Source organism: Cervus elaphus, chromosome 20 (genome assembly GCF_910594005.1).
Source record: "Cervus elaphus chromosome 20, mCerEla1.1, whole genome shotgun sequence".
In the NCBI taxonomy this organism is placed as follows: domain Eukaryota; kingdom Metazoa; phylum Chordata; class Mammalia; order Artiodactyla; family Cervidae; genus Cervus; species Cervus elaphus.
In genome coordinates this window covers 128,327,218-128,354,812 of record NC_057834.1, presented here as the reverse complement: position 1 = coordinate 128,354,812, position 27,595 = coordinate 128,327,218, and the positions used below count along the sequence as shown (strand labels likewise).

At 45.7% G+C, this 27,595-nt stretch overlaps 2 protein-coding genes across 3 annotated transcripts; one reads left to right on the top strand and one right to left on the bottom strand.

Annotated features, from left to right (window-relative positions):
* Positions 1-46: 46 nt before the first annotated feature.
* Positions 47-24,787, bottom strand: GNL2 (G protein nucleolar 2). Of its 2 annotated transcripts, XM_043877262.1 has the most exons (16): positions 24,582-24,787; positions 22,787-22,871; positions 21,509-21,603; positions 19,796-19,935; positions 16,236-16,420; positions 13,025-13,091; positions 11,945-12,103; positions 11,295-11,408; positions 7,942-8,070; positions 7,103-7,207; positions 6,166-6,324; positions 5,836-5,949; positions 2,460-2,917; positions 2,042-2,127; positions 910-995; positions 47-237 (listed from the first exon to the last, which is right to left on the bottom strand). In XM_043877262.1, exons 1-16 carry the CDS (start codon positions 24,643-24,645, stop codon positions 88-90), a joined length of 2,196 nt encoding a protein of 731 aa, XP_043733197.1. In that variant the 5' UTR covers positions 24,646-24,787; the 3' UTR covers positions 47-87. The 2 variants fall into 2 exon arrangements, with proteins under 2 accessions (XP_043733197.1, XP_043733198.1); XM_043877263.1 differs by lacking the exons at positions 19,796-19,935; positions 22,787-22,871; positions 24,582-24,787.
* LOC122677302 (small EDRK-rich factor 2-like) lies at positions 17,682-17,889 on the top strand. The gene has a single exon (XM_043877265.1). The coding sequence runs from the start codon at positions 17,715-17,717 to the stop codon at positions 17,886-17,888; it is 174 nt and encodes a 57-aa protein (XP_043733200.1). The 5' UTR covers positions 17,682-17,714; the 3' UTR covers position 17,889.
* Positions 24,788-27,595: the final 2,808 nt, after the last annotated feature.

Below are 27,595 nucleotides of genomic sequence, written 5' to 3'. Positions count from 1 at the left end.
GCCTTTGAAATGCCAAGTGGGCATGAAGACAATGAACAGCGTCTAGTTGCATGTTTTTGTATAATTTAATAAACAACGTTTAACACGTTACTGCTTCTGTCTGGCTTTCTTGTGCCTGTGTTTCTGCCCTTCTGGGTCAGTGGTCTTTCTGTTCCGGTTCCTGTTTTTCACGTTGTGTGTCTCATAGTAGCGGACACCGACTTTCTTGGATCTCTGCTGCCGTGCTTCTCGCCGCCTCTGCAAAAACAGCACACACACCAAGAGGCAAAAAACCAATCAAACAAACGCTGAAAGTCACAGAAGAGGCCCCTGTTTCTCTGTGCTCCGTTCCCAGACTGCTCCCACAACACCTGGCGGCAGCACTGACAACGAGCGAGGGTTCACCTCCCGGACTCAAGCCCGCACTTCCACGGCAGCTCCAAGTGACAGGCTGTCACGTGGCCCAACCCTCGGCCGGTGCCTGCGTCTTTTCCTCGGCACTCCTGCCAAGTGGTCCTCTGGTCTAAGGCTGGACACTCATAACAAGCTCTCCACCTCCCAAAGGGGACCCCTCCAGCTCTCAAGAGCCTGGTTACAGAGCTGAGCTTCACAGATGGCAGCAATCTGCCTGCACAACTCGGCTCATCATGTGTCACTTCCCCGAGGCCACATAAACCCAGCAGATGCCTCCTAACGGTAGTCCCCAAGTTTGAGGGCAGCGACTGGCCTTCTTGAAACAAGACATACACTCAGCTGACCTTCATGCAGTCAAGGTCAACTCTTAATCCTATTTCACTGACCTCAACCAGGTCACCTAGGACTCGGGTTCTGTGACTTAAACTCTAGAGCATTAATTTCATAAAGTGTGAGTTGTAAGAAATGTACTTCCCCTCTCTAAAACTGGGTGATGCTGAGGACCAAAACACGTACCTCCTTAGATGTAAGCGTCCTGCGAGTTTTGTCTGACTGCTCCTCTTCCCTCTGTGCTTTCCTCTTCTTTCCCTTTTTGGTCGGTGCTGGAAACAAAACACGCACACACAGAAAAGAAATGGGAATTTTTTATTTAAAATGTGCCTGTGAATCCTAAGGTGGGAAAGAACTTGATATACTGGAGGAGGAAGGCAGAAGGCTGGTGTGAATACAGTGTGGTATGAGACACAGATAAAACCAGGAAGACGCCAGAAGGCTGCCAGATTGGGGGTAGTAATCCCAGGCCTCCAGTTTATCTTGAAAACATACTTGATGTAGAAGTTATTAGAATGACTGCATAAAGAATAAATATATGAACCATCTGCCCACCCAAAAAAACTTGTCTTTGGATCCACGCGAATTACCAATTTAACCCCAAGAAATGTGCAGAATAAAAAAACGATAAGGACTCCCCTGAGAGCTCAGATGGTAAAGAATCTGCCTGCAATGCAGAAGACCCGGTTGGATTCCTGGGTCAGGAAGATCCCCTGGAGAAGGGATAGGCTACCTACTCCAGTATTCTTGGGCTTGCCTTGTGGCTCAGCTGGTAAAGAATCTGCCTGAAACGCGGGAGACCTGAGTTTGATCCCTGGGTTGGGAAGATCCCCTGGAGAAGGGAAAGGCTACCCTCTCCAGTATTCTGGCCTGGAGAATTCCATGGACGATATAGTCCATGGGGTCGCAGAGTTGGACACGACTGGGTTGAAGGGTTCTATGACTGATCTGGGAGGATCCCACAGGCCATGGGGCCATTAAGCCACCACAACTACTGAGCTGGAGCTCTGCAATAAGAGAAACCACCGAAATGAGAACCTGCGCATTGCAACCAAGAGGAGCCACCACGCGCCACACTAGAGAAAGCCTAAGAGCAGCAACAAAGACCCAGAGCAGCCATACAAAAATAAACGATAGATATTAAAAAAAAAGATAAAGACAATTTGTGTGATAAATAGTAAGTGGAACCAGGGTGATCTGCCAGATATGATAAATGTCAGGATGACAGTACAAAGATAATTCCCGAGATAAAACTTAAATTTCCCAAAGTTCTGAAGATGCATATTGCATCTACCTGATTTCAGTAATTTAACTGTACCTGTATTGTCTACATCTTCTTCAGCTTTTCTTTTTTTTTGTCCTTCAGATTTTGCAAAAACCATTTCACTCAGTCCCTTGGATATCCTGAAAAGGAAGAGTCCGGTAATGAAACTGTCTGACATTTCCCTCCACTGCCCACAGCTCACGCAAACGTGAGGATGGTGACAAGCTCCCAGATGAAAGAAACCTGCTCTTCTTCATGTATGTGGTTAACGCCACTGGTAGAAGCAACACCATTTCTGCAGCCCCTGGACATTTGTAAAAGACTCAACCACTAAGTTTCTCAAGGTTCAAGCAGCTGTACATTTTTAAAATGTATAGCGACACCTTCCCCTACCCTATAAAAAATTCCTTACGGCAAGTTTCTGGGAAAATGAATAAGCACACAGCAATCTGTGAGATCAAGAGGACGCTACCTGATTGCTGAAAACTTCTTAGCTTTGGCTTTGTTTAAAAACCTCTGGTACTTGGCGATCTTTTCATCCAGGGCTTGAATAACAGCCTTAGTGGTGCGTCCCGTGTGTTCCTCCTGAGACTCTGCGTAAAACTCGTCCTCATCGTCTCCTGGGTGCTCCTGTTCCTCCTCCTCCTCCCTCTCTGCAGAAAGGCTCTCCAGCTCGTCATCAATATCGGACATCTCCAGAGGAACCAGGTCATCCCCAGAAAACTGAGGTGTAACGTTGATCTTGCCAAAGTTCTGCCGGACCCGCGCCAGAATCTGCTGCATTTCTGAATCGATGCCACAGTGCTGGGGCTCCTCTTTTTCCTTCTCGAGGATGGATTCCGACTCCTCACCTACAATTTCTGTGACTTCCTCTTCTGGGTTGTTCTGGGTTGTTTCTGTGGCAACTTCCAAAGATGAGGAGGATGGAAGCTAATCAGGACAGAAGGGTGGGGGTGGGGAGAGAAATGGAATCAGAAAATGAAAACTGAATTTCTTTTAATTTTTATTTTGTTACATTGGAGTATAGTTGATTAACAGTATTGTGTCAGTTTCAAGTGTAGAGCTGAGTGATTCAGTTACATATATTCTTGTATCTCTTCTTTTTCAAAAATTTTTTTCCCAATTTATAATACTGTGCATTATCCCTGCTGAATTTCTAAACTTACACATCATGCTCTCAAATGAGGCAGTCCTCTTCTCAGGACTAAGGGAAAGTGTCAGAAACATGCACATCTCAGTCATGTTGTTAACGTATCATTAAGTCAGTGTGCATTAAGCCCTGAACCCAGCATGCAAGGATGAGAGGAATACAGCTACAATCCGAAAGGGTGCGCCAATCACAGTACTCTGCCATCAAAACCCAAACCGCTAGACACACTGCAGACACAGGAGGTCGCCTACACCACCCCTGAGGACTGGAGGAACGGGGGCTGCTGAGAAAGCACGTCACAGGGACCGCACACCCCGGGGGAAGAATGGAGGCCCAGCAGAATGCTGAGGGCCAAGGAGGCGCTAGTTTAGAAAGTGCTGAGGGTGGAGGAGAGGCACTGAGGAAGCGGCTCGAAAGGAGGGTGGGAGGAAATGGAGGGTTCAGAACCAGCCCCGAGGTGGTGAACACTCAGATGCCAAAGCATGTTTCGGGGAAGGGGCCGAGGGAAACGTGGGCTGGCAGTGCGAGGCCTCAAGTATGGACACTTACAGCTGAGGCTGGAACAACTCACGGAATTTTCCACAGGCGAGGTGGCTGCACAAAGCACTAAATACATCAGGAACCCATGAAATTCAGGAAACACTATACAAAATTCCTACGTATGTTTTCATACGTTTTTCTATTAAGGTAGTTTTTTAGCCTTGGGATTCTCAAGGGAGTTTCTGCCACCACCAAAAAGAGGGAAGGGTGAGTCACAGAGCGGGGGTAATTGCCTCAACTTAACAACTAGACACGGAGGAAGAGTGAGAGAAAACCCCGCCGTTTCCACACAGGGTCACCTGGGGGCAAAGATGGTCTCCTTGGACCAGAGGCCTCGGCCCCACCAGCCACAGTGCTGCCTACCCCACGGCCTCCCTCCAGAACCACGGCACATCAGGCTCACCTTGCCTCAGGTGTTGGGGGTACTGCTCCCAGCACCTGGAACCTCTCCTGTGACATCCACAGAGCTCCTGCCTCAGGTAACCAAGGTCTCCCCTAAAAGGCCACTTCCCCGGAGGCCAGCCCTAACCATCTCACTTACAAAGCACCCCTGTCTCCCACAAACCCCTCAACCTGGTTTAGTCTCCCTCATCGCAATCAGTACATCCTGACATCACATATTTATCTGTGCACTACATGTCTTCCAGCAGGGTAATAAAAATATGCATTTGGCCTTTGACCCCCAGTTCCTGGCACAAAAGCTCCTAAAACGTTTGGTGTCTCTTGTTATTCTTCCTAAGTCCCTCTGCCCCAAATCAGTTTATGCTATTGAGACGACTGTGCTGGGATCCAGCTTCAGACTAGGAGCTGGCCACCGAGAGCCCAAGCAATTGCTGAGAGGGCTGGAAATTGAGTTCAATCACCATGGCTAACGAGACTGTCAACCGCACCTGTAAGGAAGCCTCCGGGCTGGTGAGCACCCTGACGTGCTGGGAGGGTGGCCTGCCGGGAGAGGGTGTGGACACTCCATGCCACCCTCCACCCCACAGATGCCCTATGCACCTGACATTCAGCTATTCCTGACTTGTATCTTTTATAATAAACCAGCAATCACAAGCAAATCACTTTCCTGAGTTCTGCAAGTCCTTTCAGCAAATGATCACACATGGGAAGCACTGAATTCGCAGTCAGCTGGGCAGATGTGTGGGTAGCCTGAGAACCCCGTCTATGCTGGCACGTGAGGTGGGGGCAGGCTTGTGGGTTTTAGCCCTTAACCTGTGGGGTCTGCACTGACTCTGGCAGCTACCCAGCTGGTTCCGGAGCTTGTGTAACAGGTACAGAAAGATGAGGCCCATCTAGGATCAGAAACACCAGGTACTCCTCCACTGGCACGTGGACATGTGCATGTGTGTGCGTGTACAGGAGGGCGGGGCCTTGTCCTGCAGTACTGGTTGTCTGGTGGTTTTAGTGGAAGAGGAGAAAAGGTTGAGTAACATCAGTTTCAGGTATGTTGATTTTGAAATGCCAGATAAAATATTCAAATGGAAATTTCTAGCTGACAATGGAAACTCTGGGACTGGAGCCAGGTGAGAGGATATCAGAGAAATATGGACCCAAAAGACTAGCTTAAAGCAAAACTTAAAGCCATCTCTTCAAGAGACTTGGCTGAGCTCTGAAGAAGACCCTAAAATAGAAAGGCAAAGTACTCAAGTTGGAGCCTTGCGCAGTCCACTGCCGGGAGGGACATGAAACGGTTGGGAAGCTTCTCGGGGTAGCTCAGAGCCCCAAGACCTAAGACTTTCCCTGAGCATCCACCGTACCACTCTCCTTTCCCGCCTGATCACGAGCTTCCTGAGGGCAAGGACCATGTTACCTAATCCCGTGCTCCCAGTGCCCAGCACCTGATTGGGTTTGTGAAACAAAATAAACCTTGGAAACATCTCTGTTCTTCAAGCAGAACACAAGACACAAAACCATAAGCGAGCACTCACAGGTAACGAGCTCTCCTTTTTCAAAGCCCTGAAGACTGGCATTTACACTTAGTCTTCTATCACACCTCTACTTCCAGGTCACCCCCCCCCCAAGGTCACAGCCAGTAGCACTTGGGATGGGAGACACCGCAGTTGGAAGTTATACCCCAAAGGAAGATGATGGTAGTCCAAAGACATGTGGGTCCAGTAACCCCACTTCCAGAGAGGTGGGTCCACCTCTGTCTTACCTCAGGGGCTGCTGGGGCTTCTGCATTGGGCGGCTTGACAAAGAAAGGAATCCGGCCCCTCTGCCAGTCATTGAGGACCATCTTCCCCACAGTCCGCAGGTCAGGCTCTCCACCCTGAAACGTTGCAGAAAGATGCCCAATTCAAACCACAAAGCCGCCTCCCGCTTTGCTGGCACATCGCTGTCCCAGCTGTCCGTCACCACCTGCTGCCAAGGTTCATACTTCACACTGCTCACACACATGTACCAAAAAAAAAAAGGGCCACAGCACACACCGCGCACACAGGCCTGAAGCAGGTCCCAGTCTGAATTCTCACAAACCTTGGCTCACCTTTAGTAACTTCCCTGTCCGGAAAGCTAGCTTCTCCAGAAAGTCCTCAGCGTTCTCCCAAGAATCAATCTTGTATGTCTTGCTGATATATTCTGGTTTTGCTCGTTCAAGTACAGCACCAACGTGGTCTTCAGGAGTCTTAATTTTTTCAACTTGAACCTAAATATTGATAGGAAAGCTCCTGCTTACAAGCTTGACTATGGAAGGAGTGAAGCTCCGAGGGTTCTTTGTAATCGTGTCTGAAAATAGATTTCAATGCCTCAAAGCAAGCAGGGCCCAGAGGTGGCGAGACATGGTTGGCTGGAAGGAGTGCCATGGAAAGCCGACCGCAGCCGGGAACCCAGAACCCCTCTCTAAGCTGGCTCTAATCCGGCTCAGCACAAACGGACGGCATGGCTTCCGCAAGCACTTTAAACTCGGAATGCCCTGTGCTACTGACTTGCAGAAATGGTTAAAAGTCTGCCAATTACAGGACACAAAGAGAAGGGAATAAGTAGTTTAAGGAAGGAGGGGAGGAGCCGCCCAGGATGTATATAGCCAGAAACACTGGCGAAGGTTAAGTGGAATCATTTAAAGCTCTAGGTCGTCTTCAGAAACAAGTGAGGAAATGACCGAGTTCCAAAATGACTCAACCCATAAACCCACGAAGATGAATTATTGCTAAACATAAACAGGCCCTGCTTCCCTCTGGATCCCGTGTGTAAACGACAAACGCTTTTGTGGGATGACACTGACCAGATATGCCCCTCAGCCTCCTCAGACAGGCTGAAGTGGAGCAGGGAGGCCGCCCTGCTCAGTGTCACGTTCCTCCAGTCTGGTCAGACAGGCTGACCCCAAACTGCCTGCTGAATGAGTGAAAAGCAGAGGTCTCCAGAGCTCCCCACAGCACGCTCCCCTCGAAGGCAAACACAGAGCCTCCCGGGACCAAAACACTCACGACTCCTTTCAGCACAATGTCTGTCTCCGAGTCCTCGGAGGGGTAAACCACACCCGGACAGTCGATGAGGAAGATCCGACGCATCAAGGTAATGTACTGCCAGACCTAAAAGCAGAGACTTCTGTTTCTGACTGTTTCGGGTCAGTCCCGGAGAGGGGTTTCACAAAGCCCTGATGCTCATCTAACAAGAAAGGGGGTTGGGGCTGGGGGTCGGGTGCGGGGGCGGTCATAAGAGGAGCAGCCTGCTAGGTAGTGAAGCTCCAAGCCCCTCCTCCATATGCCGTGCACGAGGCACTTCCACGAGGCATAAACTATAGCTTCCATCAGCTAAGGGTCTAAAAATAATGCAGAGGCAGGCTCTCCATCTAGGATTGTGCAATAACGTCCAGTAAAGCGTTCTCTGACTTCTCGAAAAGTACTTCTGGAAGCTTCATGCTGCTTGGCCCCAGTTCCTTTCACCAGAACCATGCTGCACCCCACACTCCGTGTTCTAGGGTAGGCCCTCTAATCAGCACAATCTATCTTAAACTTGAATTGTTCTTTCTTAAGCCAGACATCAAATATTCTCCAGTTTTGTTTATCAAAACAAAAGGCTGGAGTGACATGAAAACAAGACTCAAGGGGCACACAGCAAACCGTGCCAAGATCAGGCAGTGGCACCCAAAGGAGTCTTATCCAAAGGGCAGAAACAGCTCCAAGACATTCCCACTTGAGACAAGGGGACTAAACGCCCAACGGAGATCTCATCCAAGAGAGGCAGACAGACGTTTCCATGTCCTGAGTTATCACCCTCTGTGGAAATAAGTCAAAGTAAGACAGACCCCCCGAGCCAGAGGTACCTTTGTTTCACCTGCGATGGGGGCCACATTGCAAACCTTCTTGGAGCGCAGCGTGTTTATCACAGAGCTCTTGCCAACATTTGGATAGCCAATGAACCCCACGCTGATCTGTTTCTTGTCTGTGTGCAACTGTTCAAAAAAAAAAATACACACCACACACACCTGGAGTGAGTATCTTTGGGACAAACAGGTTGTGTTACTTTGCTGCCATAAAGAACACAGTACAAACTACCAATACAACTTGATTTAAAGCCCAGACACGCACCACCTGCCTAGTCTGAGTGGGCTGCATACACGTCCTCATTAATAAATCAGAGGTGAGTCAGCGCCTCAGTCACTCATATGAAATTATTCTTGAATGTTTTAAGGTTGAAAGTATGTAGGTTGAGAAACAAAGGAAGAAATAGCTCATCAGTCATCAGTTTAGAAGAATGCTATCCACTGATACAATGTCTTCAGGGAAGAGAACCTTACCAGATGCACCAATCCCATGACCCACCCCTCCTCTTCTCTGCACACATTTTGCATACTCACTGCCAAAAACAAACGACAAGAGAAAAGAAAGGCAGCATCAAAAGCTAGATAGCTGGGTGAGAGTCTCACGGAGGCAGAGCTCAAGAAGAGTCTACAAATGAATGGGGGCTTCTGAGTAGAGACAGAGGACTGAACATCTGTGACTGCCCCACTCCCTCCACAAACCCCTGGGACCACAGCAGTGAGAATTCACACACACCCTGTCCCCACAACCACAGAGACAAAAGAGGGAATTCACACCCCACCCCCATCCCCAGAGAGCCAAACACACAGAACGGAAGCATAAGCTAGAGATGAGACAAAACAAACTAATGTGTGATGTCAACAGAATACTACCAGTTAAAAAGTAGTATCTAACTTGGCCCACTACAAAATGTGAAAGCTACATGGCTGCAAAGGTAGAAAGGCTAAAAATGCAGCAAATACACTGCAAAATGCAGTGAATACAGGCCTCGGGAATAGGCAGTACAGCCCGCTGTAAGGGTGGGCCTGAAATCCAGAGGACTGACCAGTGGACTGTCTGTACAAAGAGTCACACCTCTCCCTCCCCTGCCCAGCACAGGGGCCCCAAGTTCCGTGCCCCAGAGGCTTAGAAGACAATAACTGCTTTGGAACCCTACATCTTTGAAAATATTTCTAATTTTCAGGCCTGACAAGGACCCCAGATTTACACAGAACTGTTGCTGAAAGCAAGTGTTCCCAGAGAGCTGAACATCTAAATACTGAATAGTGCAACCCCAGGCCCCTACTCCCACTGCACTCCTAGAATCCTGGCAACCAGGTCCACACACCCCTGAGCTGGAGACGGGAAGACTCCCTTCTAGGGAAACTCACAGGTCCAGGAGGAAGACCTACAGACGGGGACTCCCATGATGATTCAGTGCTTAGGGCTCAGCACTTCCACTGCAGGGGGCACAGGTCTAATCCCTGGTCAGGGAACTAAGATTCTGCACGCTGCATGGGGCAGCTAAAATAAGACGAAGAATAATAGACCTGCAGATAGCGCCATCTAGAGTGTCCCCCAATGAAATCCTGGGTTTCTTCCCAGTCACCCTACAGTAAAGCCTCTCAACAAGCCCACCCCCTGCATAAAGCTTCTATAGCCTTTTGTCTGTGGCTCACTCTTAAAAATGAATGGAGAACCAAGAATAACCAGACACTGAAGTGTGACTCTAGTAGAAAAAACAGCAAAACAGCAACTTGGAGGACACAGTGTCAATGTAAGAAAATGTAGAGGAAAATTCCCAAATACCACTATCCTCATCGTCCTCAGAGACAGAGAAGCTAGTGCATCCGTGAAACACGAACAGGCTATAAAAGGGGGGAGGGCGACTTGGAGTTAAACAAGGGCTTTCAGAAATTAAAAATTAAAAGTGAGAGGCAAAACACATTTCGTGATAGAACAGCTAAATGACCGAATCAAGGTAACTGCCCAGAAAATTAGACAAAATGTCATAAATGTACTGAAGCAAAGAAAATTCAACAATTGGGACTTCCCTGGCAGTCTAGTGGTTAGAACTCCGTGCTTCCACTGCAGGGGGCATGGGTTCAATCCCTGGTTGGGGAACTAAAACCGTACAGCCATGTGGCAAGGCCAAAAATAAAAAATGAAGATGCAATGGGGTACCTTCAACATTCTAAGAACAAATGGTGTGAGGGTAGAATGAAGAAATTTGCAGAAGGCAAGGTCTCAAAAAAATGTTCCTCCAAAGTACTCTTCCTCAGAAAGCTTTTGGAAAACACATTCCATCAAAAGGAGTAAACCAAGAAAGAAAAAGGATTCAATGAACAAGGGAGCCAACACAGGGAACAGCCCTGTGAATTCTCAGATGATGGTGAGAGGAGATCCCAGGAAGACCCAGCCGCAGTCTGGGACGTGGCCCCACCTGGACGGGAGGTGCTGGACACTCTGAAAGTTCCCACGCTATCGAGGATTTGGTGACACATCAGTGACAAATAAAGCGGAGCTACTTAACACCAGATAAAACAGAAGGTCCTGCTGGAAAGGAATTATAATCATAGCAGTGTGGATCAGCAGGGACTGACACTTCGGTCGTAATACTATAAACACTGAACAAATGGTAGTTTAGCCAAACGCCGTACAAGGACACAGTAAGTGGAGAGAGAGGACAGGGGTAAGAAACCTAACTCTCATTTTTCACAGCAGGAACTTAACAAACACGTAAAACTGAGTGGGGTGGGGAATGAAACACAAACTCATAAGCGTGTACAAAAATATGGAAGAAAATGCCAGAAGTTAAGAGCCATGAATTTCTTCTGGAAAGCAGGGAAGGGTAGGACAGAGGTCATGTATCCTTTGTTAGAAGCCAGGTAAGAAAAAAAAAAAAAGGCCAGGTAAGATGAACTGAACACATGAATACACAGTTGCAGGTACAGAACAGGAAATTTCGAGGAGGTTTGCTTTCAGGGCCTCCCTGAGGAACTAGCGTCTGACCAGGCATCAGAGGCTGGAGTCCAGCAGGGTCCCTTCTAGGCAGAGGGGAGAGAATTGCATGGCCTAGGAGCCCAGAGTAGAGAGAGTGCTGGGAGGGGGCAGGTCATCAACACCAAGCAGAGGGTGGACCATTCGATGCCAGGGACAAGGCAGAAAGGAAAGCGACGTTCGCTGGGGAAGGGGGTACAGGCTGAGCATCTGAGGATCCCCTGTAATCCTGAGGCTCTGTGAGTGGTTACAGCTCCAGAACACACCGTTCTCACTACTGAGAAGATGTAGGAGATGAGACACACTCTGGGAAGAGAAATTCTCAGACCAACCCACAGCCCCCCAACTCCAGGAGGGGAAGGCCAGGTTTCGATACCTTTCCAAACTGCCGCAGAAGCTGAATAAATGCTCCTTTGCCAAAGGGGTTAGTAAGACTCGCGTGGAAAGCAAGTGTCGGGTAATCCTGGGAGAGGACGGCAACCCATCGTTTCTAAAGGGAGAAAAGAAAGAAGCTGGTAAATTGGAAGTTGTTTATTTACAGCACAGGAAGAACCAGAGTGTGAATGACAGGACAGTACTTCACACGTACAGCTGTCCAAGGAAAATGTTAGCTGTACTTCTTTGAAATACTTTTTTCAAGTATGACAGTTGATGCTGTTTTCTGCCTTATAAACACAAAACAGTATTCCCAAAATGCCTTCACTGTTACTAAAGGCAATTAACCTAACATAATGTGAAACGGGCCAGGGGCCGCAGCTGCCGCCCCTTCTAAAGGCCCACACTAGTCCTCCCGTGGGCACCGCAGCTGTGCCACTGCCAACAACCAGGGATCAAAGGTAACTGCCCATCATCAATGAAGCCCATTTTAGTTTTGCTTTCAATGAAGACACTTCAGTGACTACAACCTCAACAGTGCAACACTGCTGCCCCATCTGCTGCCCCAAACCCTATCACGACACCTACTTATTCATGGATAACGAGCCACGTGGCCTTGGTCATCTGTTTTGCATTAGCAGCTGTACTTACCGTTGCCCAGGTTGGAACAAGGTCACATTTGTTAAGAACAAAAATGAGATGTTTCCAGGGTTTCTCTTTTTTCAAGTAAGTCTCAATGTGAGGAGAACGTGTACCCATTGGATCTCTAGCATCAAGAACCTGAACCACGACATCTGATGAATCTATCACCTGCAAATTCAAAGAGGTGAAAGTGATTTGCTACAGTAGTACACAGGCAAAATTAAAGAGAGAAGGCATTTAAGGGAACCTGGGAAAAATAAAGCAATAACAGGGATAACCTCTCAACAGTCTTATGAGGAGAGCAGGTTGAGCCAATCTCAACACCCAGCGATCAGTATTCCAAAAAGTGTTTTTCACTCTGTGGGTATCTGAAACTTGTCAAAATTTCAAACAGAACTGGCTTGGATGAAACCAGTCTATTTCATGACTGCTATGCAATAGCGAGTAGAATCATTTACTTCTTAAACCTCTTAAGTTTCTGTGTTACAAGTGTTTTGCATTTTACCAAAAAACCTAAGAAATTTAGTTTGCTTTCATGGTACTAGTTTCCTATTACGTTACCGTTTGATTACGTGACTATGCTTGAAAGACTTTGTTACTGAGAATATTACTCAAATGCAACTCAGCCAGCTGAACAGCACTGGACCAGGACTCAGCAGACACAAAGCCTCCTGCACTAACTACCTGGGTGAGCTGGGGAAGGTACTCAAGCTTTCAAGACATGCATTCTCGTCTGTAAAACAAAGACAGCTGGACGAAGGAACTCAAAAATTTTCATGCAGCTCTAACCATGTATAATAAATCTCAGCAGAAATTTCATTTCATCAAGTAATCGAAAGAAATATCAATATAAACAGAGAATATATGAATCCATGTAATGTGGTTGTTACTGCTATGAGTAATAAAAAAAAAAAAAAAAAACGCGGTTATCTACAACAACAGTAGTATGTGCAAAGCCATATCCATCCTGGTTTCTCCATGGAAAAAGGATGGGTGGACGGACAGAGCATCAGTAGGTCCAAGTCCATTTTCTCACAAGATCATGAAGGCCAAAGGAACCACTCAACGAGAGAAAATTTAAAGTCTTACCTTGTAGAGCTCACCCCATATTCTTTTAGACTGTCCCTTTTTAAATATCTCTTCTTGGGCTTCATTTCTAAACGAGAAAGCAACCAAAGTGAGCAACTGATGCGCTATAACGATTAAAGGATGTTTTAAGGAAAAATCAACCATGTGCCCAGGGAAAGGGGTATAAAAAGACTAGTTGTTATCAACACGGCTGATGATTAGAGAAATGCAAATTGTAACTACAATGAGGTATATCTCACACCAGTGAGAATGGCCATCATCAAGTTTACAAAAAATAAATGCTGGAGAGGGGTTTGAGAAAAAGGACCCCTCCCACACTGTTCATGGAAATGTAAACTGATACAGCCACTATGGGGAACAGTACATGGGTTCCGTAAAAAACTAAAAAGAGAGCCACCACATGACCCAGCAGTCCCATTCCTAGGCATCTATCTGGAGAAAATCGTAATTCAAAAGGATGGATGAACCTCAATGTTCAATGCGGCACTACTCACAACAGCCAGGATGTGGAAGCAACCTAAATGTCCACTGGCAGAGGAACAGATAAAGAAGGTGTGGTACATACATACAACGGACTACTGCTCAGCCACAAAAAGGAACAAAACAGTGCCATGTGCAGAGACGTGGATGTACCCAGAGACTGTCATACAGACTGAAGTAAGACAGAAAGAGATAAATACTGTATAATATTGCTTGTGTGCAGAATCTAGAAAAATGGTACAGATGAATTTATTTGTAAAGGAGACACAGAGCCACACACACAGAAAGCAAACTTATGGTCACCAAGTGGGGAAGGGGGGTGGGATGAGTTGGGAGACTGGGACAGACACATATACACTACTATGCGTAATACAGACAACTAAATGAGAACCCACTATGCAGCACTGGAGAGGGAAATGGCAACCCACTCCAGCACTCTTGCCTGGAAAATCCCATGGACAGAGGAGCCTGGTAGGCTACAGTCCATGGGGTCACAAAGAGTCGGACACAACTGAGCGACTTTACTTACTTACTATATAGCACAGGGAACTCTACTCAAAGCTCTGTGGTGGGACTTCCCTGGTGGTCCAGTGGTTAGGGATCTGCCCTGCAAACTAGGGGACGTGAGTTCAATCGAGGAACTAAGATCCCACATGCTGTGGGGCAACAAAGCCCAGGTGACACTCACTGAGCCCATGAGCTGCAACCACTGGGGCCTGCGCGCCCTAGAGCCCGTGCTCCGCAGCGAGAGAAGCCACCGCAATGAGAAGCCTGCACACCGCAACTAGAGAAACCTCCACTCGCCACACTAGGGAAAGGCCAAGCGCAGCAACCAAGACCCAGTGCAGCAAAAATACATAATAAATATATATTAAAAAAATTTTAAGAAGCAGCTTTAACTTAGGCAGTCTGTCACAGAGAATTATGAAAAGGAAATCAGCAGGACCTACAATGTAATTCACAAGCCACAGCTCCCAAGGAGAGTGAAACTCTGCTGGTAAGGTTGAGAATCTGTTTACTAGCCTCAAAGATATCTACCCAATGTCTCTGACATAAAAAAACAGTTTTGTCTCCCCTATTGCTGACTGAGGGCTTCCCTGGTGGCTCAGAGAGTAAAGAATCTGCCTGCAATGCTGGAGACCCAGGTTCAATTCCTGGGTGGGGAAGAACCCCCTGGAGAAGGGAATGGCCATACACTCCAGTATTCTTGCCTAGAGAATTCCATGGACAGAGGAGCCCAGTGGGCTACAGTCCATGGGGTTGCAAAGAGTCAGACACGACCGAGAACTAACACTACTGCTGATTGTGCCTTTTCGAGGTGGAAAAGGAATGAGTGGTTCAAATCAGTAGAAACATACAAAGTTCAAAAAGCTCTAGGAAAAAATGAACTCGCTGCCTCTTCCTGCTTGGCCTCAAGTGGCTTGACTTTACCTCCAGGAGTCCCAGCGCTAACGATGGGCTGAGGACAGCACCGAGGCGGTGGGGCTGAGGCAGGGACAGCATGTCTCCACCAGGGCACCTGAGGGACACGGGAGGGGGAACCGGGAGCATCAAACTGGAAGACCCTTCCTGGAGGGCAATGGGGCAGCCACCGATCAAAAACCTGCGTACTCTTGGACATTGTCCTTTCCCCTAGGAATTTATCCTTGCGGAACAATTCAGGATAAGAAAGAATTAGTCACACTGACGTTTTACCCTACAATCGTCTACCACAGGGGAAAACTCTGAACAGTGTAAATGTCCAAACATGCAACTGGCCACAACAAAAATCTACTCTGACATGAAACATTATACTGCTGTTGACTAAGTACTGACATGGAAATATATTCTTAATAATTGAGAAAAATACATTAAAGTCAAAGCAAGTTAAAATACAGTCTTCAAGTATCACATTTGTAAGTAAAAACGCCACATTAGAAACGTCTAGATTAATGTGTATGTGTGTGTGTGCTTCCCAGGTGGCAGTGGTGGTAAAGAACCAGACTGACAGGGCTGGAGACATGGGATGCAGGTTCCGTCCCTGGGTGGGAAGAGCCCCCGGAGGAGGGCATGGCAACCCACGCCAGCGTTCTTCCCTGGAGGATCCCATGGACAGAGACACAACTTAGCATGCACACACACACACATATATATACACACACACATATACATATACCCTTGAATGATTCTTGATCTCCTTTTGGGTATGAATGCCTATCAAAGTATGATGAAAGTTACGGATCCTTTTCCTCTCCCTCCTCTTCCCAAAAAACAACAAAACCTCACTACTTTTATGTATGCACAAAAGTTTTCCATATTATCTTCAGATGGTCACAGAAACCTCAAAGGCCATCCATGAACCAGAGACTCTGGTTAAGGAAATCCTGATAGTCACCAAAATATTAATAACAACAGAGGTGGAGGAATTAGGAGTGCTTCTTTTCTTTCTACTGTATTTCCAATTTAACTATATTTTGAAAAATTGCCTGTGACAGAATATACTGCTATTATTACAAAGAAAGTGTCACTTATTTTTATTTGGGGGTATTAAGAGGCCAATAGTAAATCATCTATCTTAAATTAACTTCCATCTGGCCCCAACCAATTTCACTAAATTTTCTAGTATAAGGGAAGAGGCTAACTCCATCTATGAGATAAATTACTGAGCTTCTTGCAGGTAAATAACTGTACAGAAGATGTTTGTTTTACAAAAGAGCAAACGATGAGATGTGCATGAACTTCAAAACAGTACCTCACACCAGTGTCTTCAGCTACCAAGTCACGATCCTTGCCCTGGTCATAGCTCTCAGTGGATGTTTCTGCATTTTCTATAAGTGACTGCATATCACTTGCAAATAAATTTGGCCGCTTCCTCTGTGCTTTAGGGCCAAATGTTGTTTCGAAGCTTTCAGTATCAAGGATGTGCACCTTTGCATTCTAAAGAGAGAGGAAAATTATAGGTAACACCAAACAAAGCACAGAGCAAAAGCATAAAGTTCAAAACCTACCCAAGAAAGGCTTTCTGCTCTCATTTTTACAAAGCTCAACCCATACCAAAATATGTAACAGGAATACAGCCTGACTTCTCATCAAAAATGCTTATTTCAATAGCAAACACACTTGTTCCCCTCTTCTTCAAGTTCTGTAAGCTTCCTTAGAGAAATACAAAATACAAATAAGCAAAGCAAATATGAAGAGCTGTGTGTAAGACTTGCCAAAAACTCAGCTTTATTTCATTTATCATAAACTTTTAGTCAAATGTAATTAAGGTTACAATACTGAAAATTAGCTTCTCTTTTCTGACCCCCTCTCTTTTTTTAAGTTTTCAAGTAAGTGCATAAAATTCGCCAAATTCACAGATTTTGTCAAGGACGATCATGCTCGAATTTGTGTTTTTTTTTTTAAACCAACTGTAAATGCCAACTTTTTCTTGGAAGTTAATTTCTTTCATGGCTAAAAGGAATTGCTTGTTTTGTAAGATGCATTTTAGTTTCAGATAACATTTTCCCTAATTTAGGTAACATTTTTTATTAAATGCACATGGAAAGTCTTCAGATGAAAAACATCTAGCAAAAGTCCAAAATAATAGTTTAGATGTGATAAAGGGAACCTGATCCTAACTAGAATTTGATGTGCCTATAAAGCAGTTACGAGCAGAGGAATTTTTGAAGCAGGATGAAAGTCACAGTCTGAGTTAGGATCTATCACATAACAGTATGTTGTTAATAGCCGGCAGAGAATATCCTCAGTTTAAAAAAAAAAAATCACCTTCTGCCCTCAGTACAGGCTCCTCTGTAAGCACCAGCTACTAAACTCAGAAGACAGAACAACCCCATGGCTTCTAAACAGAATCCCCTCCAACTCCTAAAGATCCTTAAGATATTAGCATTTTCTCAGAGTCTCTAACCCATCTCTTAGTTTACTTTTACTCACTACACTCCAACAAGGGAACACCCCCACACAGAACAGTCATGTTTCACATGAGAATTAGGTTCTAAAGTCACTGGGAAAATCATGACCAAAATTATCCTTAAAAATCTCTTAGCCTATAAAATACAGTATACCTGGATCTGTGTCTATAAACCTATACCTCAGGAAGTACAATGTAGTAATATGCAGGGTACAATAAAATACACAGGCAAAGTAAGTTACAGTATTTTGACTGTAGTATTGCCATAGAAACACTGGTACTGAACGAGGGGACGCAACAGAGGCAGGCCGGAGCCGTTGCATGACCCGCAGTAACCAGCGCGAGCTCGCCCGCCAGAAGAATATGAAAAAGCAGAGCAACTCGGTTAAGGGAAAGCACCGAGATGATGGGCTTTCTGCTGCCGCCTGCAAGCGGAGGGACTCGGAGATCACGCAGCAGAAGCAGAAAAAGGCAAACGAGGAGGAACCCAAGTAGCCTTGTGGCTTCGGTCCAACCCTCTCGCCCGTCGCCTGTGTGCCCGGAGCCAGTCCCACCACGCTCACGGGTCCCAGCTCGGATGGCACGCCCTTCGCCCCGAGTCTGCAGCGGGTCCCTTTTGTGCTTCCTACCCCCCAGGTAGCCTCCCTCCCCCTGGGCCACTCCTAGGGGTGAGGGGGTTACCCCTTCCCAGTGTTTTTCATTCCTGTGGGGCTCACCCCAAAGTATTAAAAGTAGCTTTGTTAAAAAATAAAAACCACAGTAATTATTATGCACATACAGGTGAGTGTGCAAAAGTTAAAAGTATATTTGATTTGCCTACATGTGTGCATGCATGTGCGAGCTCAGTCATGTTCGACTGTTTGCAGCTCCGTGGACTGTAGCCCACCGGCTCCTCTGTCCCCAGGATTTGACCACACTGTGAAGCCAATCTCAGAATCAGATTTTATGAGCAGTGGATACTGAAGTAGTACAGTGGAAAGTAAAGAATCCACTTGCCAATGCCGGAGATGCAAACGACTTGAGTTTGATCCCTGGGTTGGGAAGATCCCCTGTAGAAGGAAATGGTAACCCACTCCAGTATTCTTGCCTGGGAAATCCCATGGACAGAGGAGTCTGGAGGGCTACAGTCCCTGGGGTCACAGAGAGTCAGACATGACTGAGCGACTGAGCATACACAAACACACACAAGGTTTTTCAAGGCCAAAGCAGAAAACTCATCAGTTACTCTGAGTACTGGCACCAAAATACAAGCCGGCTGCTGCAGTCGTGGACCCCCCACTCTACACTATCAGGCATTTAAGCGCTGCATTTTAAAAGCACTGAACAGCCGGCATGTGCAACAAAGCAATAAATCCACAACAGAGCTTCTTCTCTGTTCTTCTCATAAACAGGATTCAACAGTTTGTTAAAAGATGGCTTTAGGGAGAACAGACAGAGAGAACAAGAGAAATGAGCAACTTGTCTGTGTTTCACGAATTACACTCATGTGTTTCCCTGACAGAAAACAGTCACTCCACTAATAGGTGCCATTCTTCTAGTCCGTCATAAAACAAAGCATAATTGACAAAACCTGGGGCAATAACCAGGCCCTGGGTTTTATTCTGTTCTGCAAGTAAACACTTTTCTTTGAACTGTTTAATTCTTCTATGTATGTCAATGTTTTCTTCCCCTCCTGATGCTGGAACCAAAGCTCTATGCTGTAACTGATGGATGTTTGGGGAAATTATTATTCAGTTCATGTAAAAATGTGCAGCCAAGCTTTAGGCCACTTCTCTGGTTCCCTGTGAAACTCACTCCACTCAAGCCAGATTCAGTCCTTTCTGCACTTTGAACTTCATCGATTTTAACAACCAATCTGACAGGCACCCTTTCCTTCAGGGGACAAGACTCTTAAAGGAATTCACTGAAGCTGAAAGTACTCAACACCAAAGTCTCCTTTCCTACCAACCCAGTCCTAATTCTACATTTCCCCAAAGTTTGAAGGAATTACCACTTAAACAAGTTTGCCTGCAAAAACATTTAAAAATGGTATCGGTAATAGCCATGATCTATTTAGCTCTAATTAACTGGTAGCCTAAGTGCTTGCTTTGTGCCAAGAGCCTTAATGGATGTTTCATCTGCATCCAATCACCCAAGGAAGTGGCCCATCCTGACTTTAAGGCTGCAGAAAGGGCCACAGCAAAAAGGTTAAAAGTCAGGCCTGTACTCTGGTCCACCATGCTACTGAACCTCTCCGACAGAATTCGATTCATGCTAAAGGTGAGACCCTTAATAACGGCGAAAGGAGAAGTCTCAGAAAGCTCATCAGTACTGCATCAGACACTATTCTTCATAGAAAAAACAAGAGCTAAATACGGTAGAGAGGGATCTGTGTGGTCTGCCAGGGACATCCTCCGTCTTACATGAGGCCGGATTCGATCATGGAGAAGAGACATGGGTAACTTGCTTTGCTTCATGACAACTTTGTATGGATCCTTCAAGACTGTGTCCATTTCCTCTTGAAATTTTTGTAATGATGACTGCTTAATCACACGTGTATTTCCTGTTTTACAAAAGAATGTTACCATTTAATAAATTGCTCCTTATTGCTTTCGCCTCCATGTTCCCATTGACACAGTGAAAGGCAAGATTTTTAAATTGCCCTCACTTACCCAAACACCTGACACATTTACCCTAAAGCCATTTTTAAACTTAAAAGGCAAACACCAAAAAACACAAAAACTGCCTCTCCTGCATTCATTCACTACGAACTAAATCACCAACCCAGACACACAAAGGGTTTCAGTAGTTTTCCAAGTCCAATTTCCTGACTGGACAAAACTGAAAAATAAACATCACTGAATGGAACTGGGATTTGACAGATGTTCTACTTCCGGCAAGAAGTGGCAAAGAAATATGGAGCCAATCACAGCTGATCAGTTAGTGTACTCAGAGGATCCCGAAGCACAGCGTCTCCTAAGAGTCATAGCTCCTGTTCTGAGGATGATGAAAGCTTGAAGGGACTGTTCCATCAACCAACCAAGCCCTGCAAGGGAACAAAACAAAACTACGAAACACCTCCTGGAGCACACCTTGGAAGTGAGAGCCTGTTCACTAAAAGGCACATGGCAGCACACATGCCAAACTCACAGTGAAGACCACACCGGCGGGGACGGCGACAGCGACAGCAGTTAATGCTTCCACTGTACTTCTTACTGGACACTATTCTAGACACTTTACATCATGGATTAACTCAATTAATTACCACAGCAGACCTACAAAACAGGTGCTACTTTTGTCTTCATTTTGCAGATGGAAAACTGATGAGCACACTTAAGAACTTGCTCATGGTCCCAGACAGGGTAGAATGAGGACTCGCACCCAGGAGGTCTGGATCTAGAGTCACAGGACCTTGCCACCACGCTAAAGGCCTCTTGAAGGCCTCTCAGACACTTTCCTGTGTTGCAGTTTTCTAGGGGATACCCGTCCCACCCAGAGATGTTAAGAGATGTTCAAGTACAGTTCAAACAGCAGGCAAACAATGGGGTCTGACCACCTGACATGTCCACACAGCTGGCAGTGCTGAGGGAAAGGCTGGGAGCCCCGACGGAGATGAACGTGGGGTTTCCAAAGGAAGACATTCTGCCTTCCCACTGCCTCTGGAGACACACTACTCACTCCTGGGAAGGACTAACGAGAGGTCCTTTCATTTTCACTCAGTCCAAATACAACTGCACTAAGAAAAAAGGCTTCAGAGGAACTTCAGGCTAAAGGCACAAACACACCTCAAGACACCTCTCAAACAGTCATCTCTCCAGGTGATCAGAAATTAGAAGAGGAGCATAGGAGCGCTCCAAGGTCTGTGAATGCTAGTCATTCAGGACGATCTCATCTAAGAGGTTCACTCTCAGTGAACAATGATGAGCTCTTTTCAAAAAAGGAAGTCATTTATGAAAGCCACCGGTACCACTTTTCTTTGCATTTTCCCCATGGCAGGGACTTCTTAGCTCATTCCTTTCTCATACTGTCCTTGACAGGTTCCCAAAACCCGAATACCTTTTAGACACCTGAACATTCTACCCTTTCCCAAACAGTGCACATTTTCTAGGGCAAAAGTAGCAGAGGATCATACTCACCAAACCACTTAATGTTCGGCTCCACTCTTGCCACTGTGCCAGATGCCACCGTTGACTGAAACTGCAGAGGCTTAATCACTTTACCACGGCTGTTCCTAAATGGAGGAAATAACAGATTTGGTTTGAGGACAGAAGAAAGACAAGGGCAAATTTGGGTTTACAGAATACCCTTCCCATCAAAAGGACCTCTTTTTTTTCCCCCTTTTCCGGGTTTTAAGCAATCATGAAATGCAGATTTTGGTAACCAAAAAGTCCTTTGACATTCAAAACAGACTGCCCCAAGCCATTTAACCTCTTGCAACAGAGCACGTAATGATATTTGCTCGATGAATAACAACTAATTCCCATGTCTAAAAATCTGTTTACTGTTTGCTTTAAAAAAAAAAAATCACATACTTGAGCCTTTTGGGGATAATTATTTGAAGGCTGGTTTAAATGAATTTTAAGTAGAGGGTGATTTATGCTGGAACTCGAAATTTTAAAACAAACTGCAGAGGAGGTGACTAAGGCAGATTAAGTTCATTGACGTTTGTGTTTTAGACACATCTTTTAGAACGGATGAAGAATCCAATTACCAAACAAATTAAGACCAGTTCACAAAATGTCACACTCAGCAAGTCCCTGCGGTCGAGGCTGCCTCAGCAGAACTCTGAGTTGTGATGAGTGTCCAAGTGCCACAGTGTGGTGATCTAAAGTCTGGCCTTAAAAAACAACTTTTTTGGCTGCTTTCATGACACTGCTCTATATGCCTTGTTCAAGAAAAGCAGATTTCTATCTGACAGACATTTACCCTGAGATGTAACACACCATTCGTGGAGGCCGAGGCTGTGAGCAACAGGGCTGTTGTAGGGTAAGGACTGTGATACGATCACTATTTCACCACCCACTACTCATGTCTCTAACTCAAAATTGACAGTTGATCATATAAAACAGTATTTGAAAAACATGCTCAGTTGAACAAATGCTGAGTGCCTGCTCCAGGCAAAGCATCAGGAAGAGTCTGTATGATTCTGACAACTAACTGTTCCTAATGTACCAGTTTCTTAATCTCCTAATGTTTGATCTTAGTTTAATCAACAGCAAAATAGACAGTAATTCTTGCTTTACATCTCAGAGAGAAAGAGAAGGACAAGTTAGGATAGCAATGCTGGCTTGGCGTCACATTTGGGGATGCCTATTTGGGGAAAGTGGAGGTGGGAGTATCAAGGACTTCACAGGTACAGCTACAAGTCCAGGGCAGGAAGGGAAGGGGGAGGGGATAACAGTGTCCAGGCTCACCTGCGCTCCTTCTGTCTGTACATATTCAGGCGTCGAATTGTGGCCCGGTCCCTCATGTTGTGGCCTCCTGCTCCCTGCACTCGATCTAGGAAACACAAAAGTAGTCTGAACACTATTTGATAACCAACAAGTCTAACTATAGCCATTGGTTTAAGCACACCAACCAGTTCATTTAAAGTAGGCAAGCTTCCACCTCAGTGCAAAATCTCCACTTTCTCCACCTGTTGCTCCAACAGAATCATTCCTGGAAGCTACATGGTATGACAAAGCTGACCTAATCTTGACTCCTCCATAGGACTGTTTTGAAAATGATAACAGGTAAGGTTTCTGAGCACTAGTTATGGCACTGTGCTGTCCATACTACTTGTAATCCATACAACAATCCTATAAAGAGGGTCACATTATCCCCATTGTGCAGCTTAAGAAACTGAGGCACAAAAAAAAAAAAAAAAAAAAAGAAACTGAGGCACAGTGGGCAGCCATCCTGTACAAAGAAGACAAAGATGGCACAGACAGAATTTGAACAAAAGCACTGGATCACCATCTCTGCTGTTAACCACTAAGATGCCTAGCTCTGGGTTTCAGTGGAACAAATATTGAGTACCTGCTCCAGGAAAAGCATTGTGAAGCTTCTGTATGATTCTGAAGCCTAGGTGTTCCCAATGTACCAGATTCTTAATTTCCTAATGCTTGATCTTAGTTTATTCAACAGAAAAATAGATAGCAATTTTTGCCTTACATCTCAGAGAGAAAGAGAAGGACAAACTAGCATAGTAACACTAGCTTCACATTTGGGGATGCCTTCCCTACAGTCCACAGGGTTGCAGAGTCCGACGTGACTATCAGCTGCGCATCAAGTCGCCTGTCTGTCTACTCCTGAAGTCATGCAGTAGAAAAGAGGCTGAGACCACAGGACTGGTGGGTCTACTGCTCACTAACTTGTCAACTGTGAGAAGCCACTTCACCTATTTTGGCTCAGTCTCTTCACCTATAACATCATGATCTCTAAGGGCCTTTTCAGGCTTAATACTGTAAGATGCCCGTCTCCACAAATTGAATAATTTAGCAGCAGTCCAGGGAAAACATTCAACATGAACCAAAACCAAAACCTTTAAGCCACATTTTAATATGTTTTATTAACTAAACCCAAATGGAAAGGACTCTCACAAGGGCTATCTTGTTCACTCCGTGGTGGAACCTCAAAATCCATACACATCTCCAAAAACATCTTTACTGACACGACCATATTTATTTATCCGTAACGTTTTCTATGCACTTGGACGATTCCAAGAGCCAAATCTACAGTCCTTTTCTCATTTAAACGGCCAAAGCTAAGGTGGCAGGCAAGTGTGGCAAAATATAAAAGGCCAGTTGGGCTGGCCGACATGACTTTTATCTGACTTTAACTTACTTCTAGCAATTCCTTGAGCTAGACTTATACAAGACTTAACTATATTGGGGGAGGGGCTCCAACACCCGACACACACAGGAAAACAAGAAAAGGTCAAATTTAAGTGCCCCTTCCAACTCTGAGCTTCCCAGTCTCACCTTGGAAACGCCCCAAGGCTGCTAGGCCCAAGAGTTCGCTTTCCCGGCTTTAGACCTGGTGTCCGGCATCTACGCTTGAAAGGCGGGCAAGACTCAGCCCTCCTCAGTGCCTCTGAACAAGGAATCACCTTCGCCCTTCTCATACCCAAAGGCAACAGCGCTTGAAGTCACTTCAAGCAAGGCACTCGGAGTCCCTAACCCCAAGCTTCCTCCAAGCCCCACCCTCCGCAAGCCCAGCCGACTGTACCGGGATTTGTGCTGGCATTAGAGGGGTTGATGGTGCTCCGTCCTTTGTACTTGGGCTTCACCATCTTGCCGACAGGACTGGTACCAGACCGTTGGGCCCGGCCTGCGTGGGGTAAAAAAGCTCGTAACTTCCCAAGCCGGACCGAAAACACCCGCTCGAACCACGCTGGACCGCGTGTGCGGGACGACGTCACTTCCGCTCGCACTCCTTCTATCCCCCGCGCGACTTCCTGCGATCGCGAGGCGCGCGCCGCCGCACTCCTAGTTCCGCCCCCGCCCCGCCTTTTAGACATTTCCCAGCGTCGAGCCCCGCCCCTCTGACTCCCTAGCAACCGCCAAGCTGCCCTATGTAGCAACCACCCAGTTACCCTGGACTTATGGCCTAGAACTCCTAAGTCTAGGAGTCCTGCCCGCAAACGTAGATCCCCCTTCCTAAGCCAATGACGCAAACTTAAGTTTAATTATCTTCTGAATTTGTCCTCTAAGCCCTTCCAAAAGTGGCCAACTACCCAACAGCCAAATACCAATCAGATCTTGTCATCCCTCCGAAAACTCCACTAGCCTATCATCACTCTCAGGGTTAAAGGAGAGAAAGAGAAACTCAAACTCTTTGCTATCCCTACAGAATTTTGCATGATCTGGTCCCTGCCTACTTATTTAACCTCATTTGTACCTTCCTCCCTCTGGTCATTTTTGCTGAATGTTCCTTCTGCCTGAATCATCATTTTCCTAAACCTTTGCGTGGCTACTTCCTTTTGGTCATTCAGGTTTCAGCTCAAATTTCACCTACAGGTAAGGTTGCAAGAGTTAGCAAATAAAAATACAGGATGCTTAGTTAAATTTGAATTTCAGACAAGCAATGCAATAATACATTTTAGTATAAGTATGTCCCATGTAATATTTGGGACATACTTATACTAAAAAAATTCATTGTTTATGTGAAATTCAGATGTGATTGGGAAGACTTCCTTGGTGGTCCCAGTGGTTAAGAATTTGCCTGCCAATGCAGGGGACACAGGTTCAAGCCCTGGTCTGGAAAGATTCCACATGCTATGGGGCAACTAAGCCCATAAACCACAACTACTGAGCCTGCACTCTACAGCCCATGCTCCAAGACAAGAGAAGCTACCACAATGAGAAGCCTGCTCTCAGCAACTAGAGAAAGCCCACATGCAGCAATGAAGACCCAGGGCAACCAAAAATAAATTAATTAATTAAATTTTAAAAATTATTGCATGATTTAATTAAAAATATGATACGGTTTTTGTTGTTCAGTCGCTCAGTCATGTCCAGCTCTTTGTGATCCCATGGACTACAGCATGCCAGGCTTCCCTGTCTTTCACCATCTTCCAGAGCTTGTTCAAGTTCGTGTTCATTGAGTCAGTGATGCCATCCAACCAACTCATCCTCTGTCGTCCCCTTCTCCTCCTGCCTTCAGTCTTTCCCAGCATCAGGGTCTTTTCCAATGAGTTGGCTCTTTGCATCAGGTGGCCAAAGTATTGGAGCTTCAGCTTCAACATCAGTCCCCCCAATGAATATTCAGGGTTGACTTCCTTTCAGATTGACTGGTTTGATCTCCTTGCAGTCCAAGGGACTCTCAAGAGTCTTCTCCAACACCACACTTCAAAAGCATTGAAGTTGTTTAGCTTTCTTTATGGTCCAACTCTCACATTCATACATGACTACTGGAAAAACCAGAGCTTTGACTAGACAGACCTTTGTCGGCAAAGTAATGTCTCTGCTTTTTAATATGCTGTCTGGGTTTGTCATAGCTTTTCTTCCAAGGAGCAAGCATCTTTTAATTTCATGGCTGCAGTCACCATCTGCAGTGATTCTGGAGCCCAAGAAAATAAAGTCTGTCACTGTTTCCATTGTTTTCCCACCTATTTGCCATGAAGTGATGGCAAATGATTGGGTATCCTGTATTTTATCTAGCAACTCTTCCTCCTAGGGTAAGTCTTTCCAGTCTAATCTGTCTAAATCACAATCTCTCATTCTTCTGCAATTATTCCATTATGGCATTCTGTTTTGTTTACTTCATGGCATTTATTACTAGCTGAAATTATTTTATGTACAAGTTTATCAGTTGCTTCCCCAAAACTAGGATGTAAGCGTCTTGAGAGCAGGGACCTTGAAAATTTGTTCACCACTGTATCTTCAAGACTTTGAAAGGCATTTGAAACATAGTAAGGACTAAATAAATATTCACTGAAGTAAGGAATGAATAGATGGCATCTTAGCTGGGGCTGCTGTAGCAAAATACCATAGACTGAGTGACTTAAACCACAAACATTCATTTCTCACAATTCTGGCAGCTGGGAAGTCTAAGGTCAGAGTGCCCATATGGTTGCCTTTCTAGTGGAACTCTCTTCCTGGCTTATAGACAGCTGTCTTTTCAGTGTCCTCACATGCTGGGGAAAGGAGGAGGGCTCTTATTCTTATTATTTTAAAAAAATATTTATTTATTTGACTGCATGAAGTCTTACTTGAGGCATGCAGGATCTTCATTCTTTAGTGGCTGCATGCAAACTCTTAGATGTGGCATGCAAACCCTTAGTTGCGGCATGTGGGATCTAGTTCACTGACCAGGGATGGGACCTGGGGCCCCCTGCATTGGGAGTGTGGAGTCTTAGCCACTGGACCCCCATCTTTCTCTTCTTATAAGGGCACTAATTCCATCATGGGGGCTCCATCCTCACGACCTCATCTAGACCTAATCTTCCCCTCCTCCTCCAAATACCATCACATTGGGGATTAGAATATCAATGACGTGAGTTTTAGGAGGACACAAACATTCAGTCAATAGCAGATGGAAATGTCTCTGCATTCCTGAGGGGGAATGAAGGCAATAAGACCCAGCAGTTTCTGTTTTTTACTGGTCAAAATAAAGTCTCTAGATGTCTGTGCTGTGACCAAGAAGCCTCCCTTTTTTTTTTGGCACCTCAAGTTGTCAGGAAGTGTCCCTCGCTCTGCCTTTACAGGAGGATTACCTGTGAAGAGGTGGTTAGGCAGGAA